At 43.8% G+C, this 13,788-nt stretch overlaps 1 protein-coding gene across 1 annotated transcript in view; it reads left to right on the top strand.

Annotated features, from left to right (window-relative positions):
* The window catches only part of MEE49 (Ribosomal RNA processing Brix domain protein), a 60,514-nt gene extending 47,029 nt beyond the window's left edge, over nt 1–13,485 (top strand). The window contains exons 9-11 of the mRNA XM_087677947.1: nt 12,181–12,310; nt 12,533–12,622; nt 13,154–13,485. Coding sequence (XP_087534073.1) covers nt 12,181–12,310; nt 12,533–12,622; nt 13,154–13,192 — 259 coding nt within the window. The 3' untranslated portion in view covers nt 13,193–13,485. The remainder of the gene's footprint in view (nt 1–12,180; nt 12,311–12,532; nt 12,623–13,153) is intronic.
* The last annotated feature ends 303 nt before the right edge of the window (nt 13,486–13,788 follow it).

Genomic DNA, 13,788 nt, shown 5'->3' with positions numbered 1-13,788 from the left:
AGCAAATTAAGGAAGAAGCTGGGTGATTTGGATAATTTAATCTTAAATGATGATATTGAGGAGTTATTCTATGACCAATCTAATCCACATGAACCATAAAAAATATTAAATGTTCGTAATAGACGAACGAGGAATACTATTTATCAAGAATGTTTGGTTAAGTGGAAAGATTGTTCAGAAGAAAGCTCAACATGGGAGCGAGTAAGTATTTTAAAGAAAAGGTTTCCCGATTTACAGTAAGACCTTCCAAGTATCGTTTTCGAGGACGAAACCGATTCTTAAGGGCAAGGAAATGTGACATTAAAAGTGATATTTAATGTCACATTAAGGTCATAAGTGTGGAATGTGACATTAAAAGGAATATTTAATGTTACATTAAGGTAAATTTAGGGGAACATGCACGAGAAAGACCGTCCGGGATCTTGGGCGCCCGAACGGGGTCAAGGGGAGCCTAGAGAGTAAGGGAGTCCAGAAATAGTAGGACTCCAGCAAGTTGACGGCTGGAAAAGAGATAAGCTTGAAGGCCAACACTTATCTAGGCGTGGCTGGGAGGTGAAGAACACTCGTGCTTCCATCAATCTCAAGAAATCTGTTCCCGTAATCTAACACAAAGCCTGTGCATCTCGTGTACCCCATGCTTTTTGAGTTGCTGTTCTTTGGGGAACTGGCTGAAGTGGGGCAGGCTGAGGTGCCCATTGTGCACGTCCTCCTGGAGGAGGAGTAGCTGGAGCCACAACTCTATGTCTAGCTTCTTCGCCACTGACATAATTCCAAAGATTTTTGGCCACAAGTATATTCTTCATCATGAAGGACCAAAGTGAATAGTTATTTTTAACCAAATCTGTCCTCTTTGGATACATAGGTGAAAACATCTCCGCCCTGATTTGCCATGATTATCAATTACCAAGAAAAAGCAAAAGAGCAATGTCAAAGTAGGACCACATTGGAAATTTGAAAACTTCCAAAAATTGCAGGAAATAACTTTTTGCAATTAGTGTACAGACATGCACTTTGTCAAAACTGTCTGTAATGCACGCAGTCCAATGTGCAATCAATATTCAGCAACACTATACCAACAAAATCACCAAAATTTCTTGCCTCAAATGTGTTTTGTGTGACTGTAGCTGTAGTACATATGTCAATGTCCTAAAAAAACATAAATGCTCCAAAATTTTGGATGAATATGCCCAATAAATTTGCGTCCAGTGTGTCCTAGACATGTTTCTGAATGCTTTGCTTGCTGCGTAGGAACCCCTGCTTCCAAAAATTTATGCCGGAACTAAACAATTAAAAAAACGTTTACCACAAAAATCACGGGTTGATTGGCACAAATTCGACAAGCAGGTGTTAGGCGGGTATAGTCGTTAAGTAGACGGACCAGCTGTGGACCGTTGACTGGCGGCACAGGTGTGTGGCGAGCACTAGCAGGGCGTGCGACTGATGACGTGAGAACTGTCGGGTAGGACGTTGCAGGCGAGCAAGCGGGTGTCAAAGCTGTGGATGCAGGGTCAAAACGGCGCAGGGCAAGGGCATAGTCGATGGGTGAAGCGATTGACGTTGACGATTGACGTTAACGGGGTAGACTGGACTTGTGTGGCAGATGGCGAACGGGTGGCTCAAGGGCTGCATTTGCCACAGACGCAGGCAGTTAAAGGATGGCGGGGCACTGCTGTTGGGCGTGACGAGTAGGGTGCTGTGATTGACAGGACAACTAGCATCTAGCTAGGTGGTTCCAAGAAGCAGGTCTAGCTGCTACAAGACAAGGCACTGCTATGCAAGATAGAGGAGCAAGGTGTCTCCTTTTGAAAGTTGAGGTTGAGACCTAAGTAGAGAAGCTCCCAGAGGCTGAGCAGAGCTAAGTTGAACTGGGCCTCAACTAAGCTGAGCAGAGGCAATGCTTGAAGTGAGTGATGCGCTGCGGAGATGCAATGTCCGGCGATGAAATGTCAGGTAAAGAGCAAAACACGTGAGCAACAACAGCGAGTGAGAGCGAGAGATGCAAGATGTTCTTGGGTACAATTGAAGTGTGTACCACTTTAGGTTTTTAGATAGATATATATGAAAGTACAAGTGTGCTAAGGGTGCGTTCACACCCATGCACATATAAAAGGCACGATGGCCCTTTATTCCCAACAACCTCCCACCTAAAGGCAATGTGCCTTAAGAGGAGAAAAGAATCAGCTAAGTTTAAGTATGTACAAAGCTGAAATACATATATCTATCCAACTCCCATCATCTGTCGGCAATGAGCAAACCGCTCTGCTGGAAGACCCTTCGTGAGAAGATCTGCAGGATTATCATCTGTATGCACTTTGACAAGCTCAATGCTCTTGCTGTCAAGTACATCTCTGATGAAGTGATACTTCACCTGTATGTGCTTCGTCTTTGCATGAAAGACGGGATTCCGTGCTAGCATGATAGCACTCTGACTATCACAATGAAGAACGGGTAACTCTGTAATGCCAAGATCTCCCACCAGACGTGAAAGCCATAAAGCCTCCTTGCATGCCTCAGTAGCAGCCACATACTCTGCCTCTGTAGTAGACAATGCAACACACTTCTGTAGCCTGGAGATCCAAGACACTGCTCCTCCTGTGAAGGTAAACACATACCCAGAAGTGGACTTTCTACAGTCCGCATGACCAGCATAGTCTGCATCCGTAAAGCCAACGACAGATGCCTTCTGCTTTCCAAAGCAGATGCACAAATCACTTGTGCCTTTGAGGTATCTCATGATACCTTTCACTGCTTTCCAATGCTTTTTGCCAGGGTTTGCCATATATCTGCTAACCACTCCCACTGCAAAGGCAATGTCAGGACGTGTAGCAACCATAGCATACATCAAGCTGCCAACAACAGCTGAAGCATATGGAATCTTGGCCATTTCAGCCTTCTCATCATCAGATATAGGGCTGTCCTCTGCACTGAGTTTCACATATGGAGGCAATGGAACACCAATTGGTTTCCCCCCCTCCATATTGAAACGTTGCAAAACCTTAGAGACATACTCCTGTTGAGATAGAAAGAGTAATCCTTTGGACCTATCTCTGAGTATTCGCATGCCAAGAATGTGATTTGCATCACCAAGATCCTTCATGTCAAAGCTGCCATGAAGACTTTGCTTCAATGAATCCAAGGCATGAGTATCCCTGCCAGCAATCAGCATGTCATCAACATATAGAACCAAGATAATTAGGCTGCCATCTGCGGCCTTCTTGGTGTACAAGCAGTGATCCACTTGACTTCTTTGAAAACCTTGAGACTGCATAAATGTATCAAACTTATGATACCATTCTCTTGGTGCTTGCTTCAGCCCATACAAACTCCGTTTGAGCTTACATACCATCTTCTCTTTGCCTTTAGCCACAAACCCTTCAGGCTGCTGCATATATATGTCTTCATGCAGATCACCATGTAAAAATGCAGTCTTTACATCCATCTGTATGAGCTCCATATCTTCAGCTGCAACCAAGCCCAAAATGGTTCTCAATGTAGTCATTTTGACTACAGGAGAGAAGATCTCATCAAAATCAACTCCATGTTGCTGCTTGTACCCCTTAGCAACCAATCTGGCTTTGTACTTTGGCGAGGAACCAGAAGTGACCTTCATCTTATAAACCCATTTGCATGGAAGCGTTTTTTGCCCTTTAGGCAACTGCACCAAGTCCCAAGTGCCGTTTTTCTCAAGAGATTCCATCTCTGACAGCATGGCTTTATACCATTTCTTGCTGTCCTGTCTGTCCATTGCTTCCTTGAAGCATGACGGCTCACCACAGTCAGTGATCATGACATAATCAGCCACATTATTTGCACCAGGAACAAATCTGTCAGGCTGTCTAGTAGCCCTAGACGATCTCCTAACCCAATGATCATTGTTTGCTGGCTGTTCAGCCTGCATATTATCATTTACAGCTTGCTGTCCTGGCATTTCAGCCTGCAAATCAACATTAACAGCTTGCTGTCCTGGCTGTTCCTGCACATTTAGTGGCTCATCATTATGGGCAATGGCTGGCTGATCATTTCCAGCATCATTTTCTGCATTCGCAGGTTCATTTACAGCAGGTATTTGCTGCTGTACAGCGGGCACATTTTGCTGTCCAAAAGGTACTTCTTCCCGGAATACAACCCTACGAACCTCCTCAGTCTTTTCGGGCTGTTTATGCATGCGACCTTCCCGGAAGATAACATCATTGCTGCGCACTGTTTTCCTTTTCACGGCATCCCACAATCTATACCCCATTTCACCCTCGTCACCATATCCTAGGAATATGCATTTACAGGACTTTGGCTCAAGTTTGCTGCGGTCTTCCTTACGAATGTGCACAAAAGCCTCGCAGCCAAACACTCGTAAATGAGCATAAGAAGGTGGCTTGCCCGACCACGCTTCCTGAGGGACTCCCTCCCCCCCAAAGACCTGTTTGGTGACCGATTGATCAAGTGAACGGCTGTCATAACAGCCTCTGCCCAAAAACCATGGGGTAATGCAGCATGAGACAGCATAGTACGGACTTTATCATGTATAGTCCTGTTCATACGCTCTGCAACTCCATTCTGGGGTGGATTATGAGGGGTAGTGAGCTCCCTTTTTATCCCTTTGCTGTCACAAAATGCCTGAAAGGTCTTGGACACATATTCCCCACCATTGTCAAAGCGAAGACACTTAAGTGTCTTATCAGTCTGATTTTCAACCAATGCCAAGAAGTTTTTAAACTTGTCAAGTACTTCATCCTTGCTACGAATGGGGTAAACCCATACCTTCCGTGTAGCATCATCAACAAAGGTGACAAAGTACTTCTTCCCCCCCAAAGACAATCCTGGCATCTGACATACATCTGAATGTACTAACTCTAGAGGTGAAGATTTCAAAGAAAGAGATTTCTTATGAGATGTCTGCGCATGCTTACCATAGACACAATGCTCAAAATTAGCATAACGGAGACAAGGCAAGTAACCCAAACGAGAAAGAACTTTCATTCCTGTTTGACTCATGTGTCCTAACTGGCCATGCCACAAAGAAACACTTGGCTGCTCGATTACTGCGACAACATGGTCACGCACACTAGATACATGAAGAGGATACAGAGTATCACTCTTTGAATCCCTGGCAATGACTCTAGATCCTGTACTGATCTTCCATTTTCCATCGCCAAATGTGGTATGATAACCATCATCATCTAGCTGCCTAGTACCAATGCCTGCAATATCACATGCTGAGTTGTCCCCGAGATGGACAACACCATGTCGACCGCCTGTATAATCGGAAAACCAATCTCAGTAAGGGGTGACATGAAAGGAGGCGCCCGAATCTAAAATCCAGGTATGCATGTCATCAGCCGAATCGGCAACCAATGCATGGGCATCAAAACATGAAGACACGAAGAGTACATCGTTCCCACTGTCACTGTCCTGAGTGACTACATTCACCTCTTCGATCTTGACGCTGCTCTTCTTGGGCTGGCTCTCTTTCTTCTCTTCCTTGCTGTCCTTTGTCTTCTTGCCTTTTCCTTTCTCTTTCTTCCACTTGTAATAGTCACGTTTGAAGTGACCTTTCTTGCCACAGTGGTGGCATTCCACATTCTTGCCGCGAGACATGCTGCGACCCTTGCCATCAGATTTTCCCTTCTGCTGTGATCTGCCCCTGGTATGCAAGGCACTAGACGACTTACTTGATGCATTATTTTGCCTATTCATCTCTTCCATAAGCAAAGAGCTTTCCACGTCAGAATACATAAGCATAGCATTCGAGTTACTCAAGGCAGTCGTGAATGTATCCCAACTCTCTGGTAGAGTGCAAAGCAGAAAGGTAGCTTTAAACTCGTCATCAATGACAAACTTCAAAGCAACCAGCTGGCTGAAAATTGAGTTGAATTCACTCAGATGATTTGACATAGCAGTTCCTTCTTTCATCCGCAAATCCATAAGCTTTTTTAGCCAATACACCTTACTAGCTGCACTCTTCTGAGCATACAATTCCTCCAGTCTAGTCCAAATGGCATAGGCAGTGTCCAAACCCTCTATGTTAAACAGCAGAGCATCAGAGACAGATAGCTCAATGGTCGAGCGTGCAAGCTCGTTCAACTCATCCCAGTCATCTTGTTCCACATCTGCGGGCTTTACCCCTTTGGCCTTGATCGGCTTAGCTTGCTTCTTCTGCAACAGGATATTGTAGCATTGCTTTTGCCACACTGCAAAATTATGTGCACCCTCAAGTTTCTTGATGTGCATAAGATGGCTGCTATCGCTGCTGCCAGCCATGATTTTCAGTCCAAAATATGACCACAAATTCAGAAAATGCAGGCCCAAACTGTCAAACAAGTAACCAAGGTACAAACAAGTACCAATCAGCAATAAGTACCAGTTAAAAGCAGAAATTTCAGATCTGCAAATCAATTTTCAGAAGCACCAAATGTTGTGCTACAGCACTCCACAACTGATGACAGCTGTTCCAAGGACAAATACATCACATTACATGAGAAGTCCCAAATTTTAGCTGCAATTTCTGCTGTACATGCACCCACGGGCATAAAATTTGACCCGCACGGTCAAAAGCCCCAAGGTTTTGTGCTCACAACATCAACCATACATCTGCACTGTCTCTGACATGCATAGAGTAGACCAATTTTGCCAAAATGAAGCAATTTCAGCAAAACCCCCAAATTTTTCAAGTGTCAAGCATCCAAATTGCATGAAATTAAACCCGCATGTACGTAAAATGACCAATTTGCGCACAAATTTTGCTCAAACAGCAAAAGCCCCAAATTGCACGGGGTCCAATGTGCATCAATGTCAAGAAATTGGGTCAATTTCAGCCCAATTTTAACATGTACATGAAAAGCCCCAAATTTCGGAGGCAAAATGTCACAAATTCCTGCAATTTCTGAGACAGAATCTCACTGTGTGTCTTGCTCATGTCAAATCCGGACAAATCCCCAAATTTGTGGCTCAAATCTGCCCAAAACACAGAACTGTGCTTACACGCGCGAACTCCCGTCAGTGGGCAAAGGGGGCAGCTTGCAGTAAACCTTTGAAAATAAAAAAAATTTGCAAGAGAAATTTGACGAAAAACTGTCCCGTAACGTGACGACTGCTGCGTTTTGACCTGCCGCTAGCTGCACGTGGCCTGGAAAGTCACGAACTGACCTGGTGTGACCTGCGTGACCAGCGCCTAAGCAAAACACGTCACTTCTGACCTGCGCCTGACCTGCAAGCTGCCTGGAACTGCACGCCTGACTGCACACTGTCCAAGAACAGTGACGAGCTGACCAGAAAATGACTGACTGACCTGCGCGCAACCTGGGAAATGTCGCCTGGCTGAAAAACGTGACCTGTGGACTGCGAGAAGCACGAACACCTTAACCGAAGCTCTGCACGGACTGCGAGAAGCGCGAACACCTTAGCCGAAGCTCTGATACCAGTTTGAAGTGAGTGATGCGCTGCGGAGATGCAATGTCCGGCGATGAAATGTCAGGTAAAGAGCAAAACACGTGAGCAACAGCAGCGAGTGAGAGCGAGAGATGCAAGATGTTCTTGGGTACAATTGGAGTGTGTACCACTTTAGGTTTTTAGATAGATATATATGAAAGTACAAGTGTGCTAAGGGTGCGTTCACACCCGTGCACATATAAAAGGCACGATGGCCCTTTATTCCCAACAATGCTTTGATATCAAACGTGAGAGAGGACGGCAGGATCGAAGCTCAACACAAAAAACAGTAGATAGTAGAGAGTGAAGCACGACACTGAATGCAATAGACTCAAAGAGAGTAAACCGAAAGTACAAGGTACAACCCTTAAACCTTAGGGTTGTAGAGGGTGTTCACACCCAAACACGGTAAGTGCTTGTAAGTGTATGTCATAAGCACATACGAAATAATACCATAAGTTTGGGGGAAAAAACCTCTCCTACCGAGAGTAAAAAGCGCCCCAGTGTCCTACTGATCACTGACACTCCTATGTGAGCGTAGGCATAAGTGAGGCGTAAGCGAAATACCCAACAATCTTTGCGCTTCCTCAGAGCTGAACAAAAATCATTAGGGATCTATTACAATGTGGAACTTGTATGTGGGTTAGTATTATCCCAAGATATCTCTGATGGGTGATGGGTCTATCCAACATGGATAAGTTGAAGCCTCAAGGTAGAGTTGCTTAAGGACGTGTTAGTATCGTCAGCATTTGCTGTTAGTGCCTTGACCAAGATGTGGATTGGCGGGCCATGGGCGGCATGCTTTGCATCTCTTCTGGCTTTGTCTAAGGTGACTTCTTGTGGTGGAACCATGACTCAGTTTGGGCTATGCTCCGAAGTACCATGTGTAGCTGCAACTTTAAAAAAGTAAGTGAGAGTGTGTTGTCATGAATCCCCAAGGTACCTCCCTCGGGATTTTAAGAGGTGATCTCTATGTCAAGCTTCAACGCATCTCCAAAAGGAAGAGTCCAAGGCATTATTGATATGGAAAGTCCATCACCTTGGATAGTGGTCTAAATCCCTATTGAAACAAGTAGTGGAAGAGCTCCCTGATTTTATAGTATTGGCCCAAGTTGGCAAAGCTGACAGACCCAACCTTTTGTTGGAAGGGAAATTGCTCCATAGTGACCAATCTCTATTCGTAATTGAAGCTGACCGATGGCTCATCGAACTCCATGGAATAGGTGTGTGTCCATGTACCTTGGTTGGATCACAAAATCATCGAGGGATACTTGCAAATTTGTAGAAAGCTAGTTTTGTCCCAAGATCTTGGGTAGGCCTCAACCAATTCTTGGCTATATGCAGCTAAATAATGTCCATTGTGATGATCTTGATGAGCTCCTCTTAGTTGACTCTAAGAAAGGGGAGTTGAATTTGTAATGTAGAGGTGGAAGGCGATCAATGTGTTGCCCATGTACTTGTATCCATGTGTTTGTCAGAGCATACCAACATTTAGTGTCACTTTGCATTGCTAGTTGTCTAGATGACTCTAGAGCAAGTCTAGAGTATCTTTGTCTTGGAAGGCTCCAAAGCCTATGCATAAAGATCACTGTCTAGAGGAAAAAGGCCTTAGCCACAATAGGTGGTGCTCCTATCTTTGCTCTAACTATCTCATGTGGGACTGATTGTTGAGATATGCTAGGCTTGCAAGTGGAAACACTGTGTATGACCATGATTGAAACACAAAGAACTCAAACATGAACACAAAAACGCAAAAAGCGAACAGAGAAGAAAGAGAGCTATGAAGTGAATAAATGAAAGCTATAAATGAATGAAACAATGCATAGGATGGTCAAAGGCAAGAGTTGTCCAACAACCGATGACACTCATGGGAGCGGGTTGAGGGAGTAGTTGGAGAGTGACGTCCACCAGAGATGGATCATAAGTGTTGTTACCACCCGTTAGAGCTGAGATTGGGCTGAAAGTGGAAGGACAGCAGGCTGGAAACCAAAACATAGTAGTCTCTAGGGCTAGAATTGGTTAATGCAGTGATGTAACCGCTTGGATGCAAAAGTAATAGATCACCGGCAGCAAGTAGGAGCTGGGTGATAGCTAGAAGATGATGATTTGATGTAGGGGCAGCTGCTGATGCAGAAAATGCAGCAAGAGAGCTAAGGATGTGGACTTGTAAAACAAGGGATAAGACTGAGTGGTGGACAGCTTGTCTATTTATAGATGAGTTGATCCTCCCAAATTAGAGTTTGGCTTATGGGAATGCCCTCTAGGAAAGTGGTCATTAAATGGCACTTTCGGTAATAATCATGTTTTGGGCCTATTTTAATGAGCTAGTCAATTTATAATGCATGTTTTAGCTCAACGCCCGTCACCCCCTCTCAAGCCCAAAATTGCAACCAAAAATGGACTTCAAGCATAGTTTAAGCTAATAATCACCTCGAGGTATACTACCCCAAAGTAGTCAAGACATTGCACAAAGGGTGCACCTTGGTTGCCTAGTGGCCTACCAAGCCTACAAAGGTGATGGTTATCTTACCTTTGGAGTCCAAAGGGTCACTTGAGAGAGGCCAAGGTGTCAGATAAAGGATACTCATCGATTGCTCGATGGCCTACTAGGAATTGCAAAGGCGATGAAACCGCTTTGATTTTTTTTTTGGGGGGGTTTTGAGTAACTGTGCCCATGGGAGAAAAGAAAATGATAGTCGGATGCAACACATCACAAATAAGACGAGCTATCCCAACCACTTGTGGGTATGGGTGTGACGAATTACAAAGTAAAAACTTGTTCACTTGTCCAAGTGCCCTTTTACAAAGATGATGATGGTCATGCAGTGCAAGGTGTAAGTACAACATGAAAGGGAGGTTGATGTTGTTGGAGTGCAATGAATGCGGAAGCATATGGACAAGATTGAAAGACAATGAACGGAGAGAAAGGGAGAGAGAAAAGAGCATAGAAATCTGCAGTCAACGAATGCTGAAATGAAGAGGGAAGATGTACAAGGTCTGTTGATGTATCTCATTAAGCTGGATCTCTTCCACCAACACGTGAAAACCAAGTGAGCAGGGTAGGTTGCAAAGTGCCTATAAATAGCACAAAAAGCCACAATAAATGCAGCCGACTGGCTGCACGCAGCCTCAAAAAACTGCAATCTGGCCACAGCCTGTCATGTGGCACTGCTCTTGTCTGCAATCCACTACCCGTACACTACAATTGTTGGAAATACCCAAATAACTTTCAGGAAATGTGTGTCCTTTTGAGAGAATTGATTACACCGACTGTATCCTAAAAAATGGTAGTCCAGGGGATGACTAATCTCTAACAGATGTTGATGACAATGCAAAAACCTGTAAATACCAACGAAAGGGTAGAAACCCCCTCTCAACCATGGATGTCGATGCTGAAGGTGGAGGGTTTGATACCAGACTTTCTGTGGTGCCAATAACCAAAATGATGTAGTTTGATGATGAAGGTAGACCGGACATTCCTTAGTTGGAAGAGGCAAAGGAGAATTAGCCATTTGGGTAGGTGGATCATATGCTTGAACTTGATCTTAGGAGAGGGCTCTTGTGTTGATGAAGTGGCATAGGCAAGCTTGAATCTCAACCTCAGGAGAGGGCTCTTGTGTTGATGAAGTGGCGTAGGCAAGCTTGAATCTCAACCTCAAGAGAGGGCTCTGTGCTAGTTGAAAAGCATTGAGATAGCGGTCCACCTTGCAAATGGATCTAATGGACGAAGAAGGAAGACCCGACTCTCCCCAATTGGAAGAGTGGAGAAAGAGTCAACCACCAAGATAGTTGGGATCTGCTTGTACTCGATCTTGGGAGATGGCTCCAATGCCAACCAAGTGTCGTAGGTATGCTTGAAACTCAGCCTTGGGAAATGGCTCCTATGCTAGTCAAGAATGCAAAGGCACAACCACCAAGGTAGCAGTCCACTTGAATGAAAATATAAACAAACTAATAGTGTAGTAAATGATGGTTCAATGATAAAAACCCTCATTGAAAAGGAAAGAAAGTTGGATGCCAAGAGAAAAAGGATGCTCAAGACCCGATCTCAAGAGAGAAGCTCCATTGCCATGCTGATGGAGACAATACAATTTGGTCCTTGAACATTTGCATGGAAGCCAAACCAAATGTAGATGGGCAAGTTCTTTAGATCAGCTGTGAATTCTTCTATCACAGATGCTTTAGTGATCACTGGTTCTTCAATTAATAGGCAGGATCTTCAAAGTGGCTGAGGGTTTTGAGGAATACTAAAAATGGCGAAGGGAAATGTCAGGAGGTGAGAAATGGCTGAGGAGAGAGAGAATTGATGAATCTGTTGCCAGAATCTGCCCTAAACAGCAGTTGTCTGCTGTCATATACCTCGGGAATGCTGTTGCCTGCTGTCTACAGCCCTTGGACAGGTTACTTGGAGCCTTGGAGCCTGTAGATGCTGTCCCCTACAGCCTTGGGGCTTCCCGGAGCAGTCGCCTATAGTTCTTGGCTTTCTTCATGGCTGCAATCCAACCTATTAGCAGCTATCCACCTCTAGAATGGCTTCCCCACAGCCTCAGGCAGCCCCCAACAGCCTTGAGCAGGAGTCTGTTCTCTATCTTTTCTATATTTCTTTTGTTGTCTTTAAAAAAAGCATTTGTTAAAAGAAGCAAGCAACTTTCTGAGAAATAGGTGGATGTCTTTGGCACATGCTACTTTATATAGTTTAGAGCATGTTCTGTCTTGGTACGGTCTTCATCTCTCAACCTTTGTGTCTGTTTTTGGTAGGTACATATTCGAAACGAAGGAAATCAAAGATGCCAATACTAAAGCTGTTTCAAAGACTAAGAGCACAGGCAAGAACCCTCAAGGAACTGTCAAACAGGCCAAGAAAGAGGCCGTCATTGCAAGGCTACAGGTTCATTGCTCTTTGCTTTCTGGTTAATCCTTATTGACCTCGTGTGGTGTACCTTTTTTAGGTGTCATACCTGAGTACCAATTTTTTTGTAATTCAAAGAATGACAGCTGGTAGAAGTCTTAAGTCATTTTTAATATCTGATTGTGGACCTTAAGAGTCTTACAATTCTATGAATGCAGTACTGGTCATGCCAGTATTAAGCACTGTGGTCTTGGGTTTCAGGAATGTGGACCACGGTTTACTCTTAAGCTCTTAAGTTTACAACATGGAACATTTGATACAAAATATGGAGAGTATGAATGGGTGCACAAGGTAAATTCACACTTGTCTTCTTTTATGAAATCTACTTGCCAATTTTGAGCTCATGCATGTCTTTTGATGGTGGCTTCCCATTTATTGCTGTCTGGCCTACTGGTTAGTGTTTTGAGTGGTTTTGTTCTCGATGCAATCCTCTCTCATGGCTGCTTCAGATATTTGCTGGGAAAAAGAGGCAATTTAGTATATGCATCAAAGGTCTCTCCTCAAAGCTAGTCAGCTTTTTGTATAGCATCAGTTAGAAAATGCAGTTGAAATGTATCAGACTATGAAGGTTATTAACCTGAGGGGTGTTGGAATCAGTGGTTGAAAGCCATGTGAGCAAATAAGCTGAACACTAATATGTTTCCTTCCTTTGTTTTGGGTGGTGGAAGCACAGATCTTATTGCCATAAAGATGTTTTGGTGCAGTTCCCCTTGATAGAATGAATGACATCTTGACTTTGTTTACAGCATACACTTAGTTCAAGTATAACATTGTTTAGTAGCATTCATATTAGACAGTAATTTGTCATTCTTTTGTTACCAGGCAGATATGGACACCAGCCGAAGGCGATTCTTTATGTAGACAGGACAATGTTCTACTTCATAATATCACCAGTGCTAATCTTTTCTTCCTGGCATGTGCGACCGACACGTCTTGGAAGATTCTGCAAGTTTGTTGTTTATTGTTTTTTGGACCTGCCAAAAAGGCAAGGTGTAGGGAATGCATGCCACAAATACTCCATATTCATCAAGACTAATGGTGATATAATCTTTCTAGATCTGTAAATGGCAGTAATGTTTGCGAGGTACAAATATTGCCCTTGCATGTTGTCAACCAATGAATGCTCGTACATGCAAAGTTGGACTGATTTTCTCTTTTTGTTGATCTCCTTTTTCACTTTGTTGTTTTTACCAAATATAAAGAGGCAACTTGAAGTTGTTTCAATTGGTGATGACTATTTCTAGAAGAGCAAGTGGTAAGACGTTTTTAATTTTACATTAGAGGGAAAAACATATTATCTCTTGTTCACATGACGTTCTTTGGTCTTTATTTTCCTCCATTCGCCCCTTGCCAAATCTTGGCTTTCGTTTGATCTTGTGTCATACACATGCGGAAGCCTTGCCTTTAGCGAGCATATAAGTTAGGGAAAGCTCAATTAACCTCCCAATCACTCAAGA

The sequence above is a fragment of the Lygodium microphyllum genome, chromosome 5 (genome assembly GCF_053477565.2).
Source record: "Lygodium microphyllum isolate KBCC chromosome 5, Lygodium_microphyllum_v1.1.10, whole genome shotgun sequence".
Lineage (NCBI taxonomy): Eukaryota > Viridiplantae > Streptophyta > Polypodiopsida > Schizaeales > Lygodiaceae > Lygodium > Lygodium microphyllum.
This window is presented reverse-complemented; position numbering and strand designations above follow the sequence as displayed.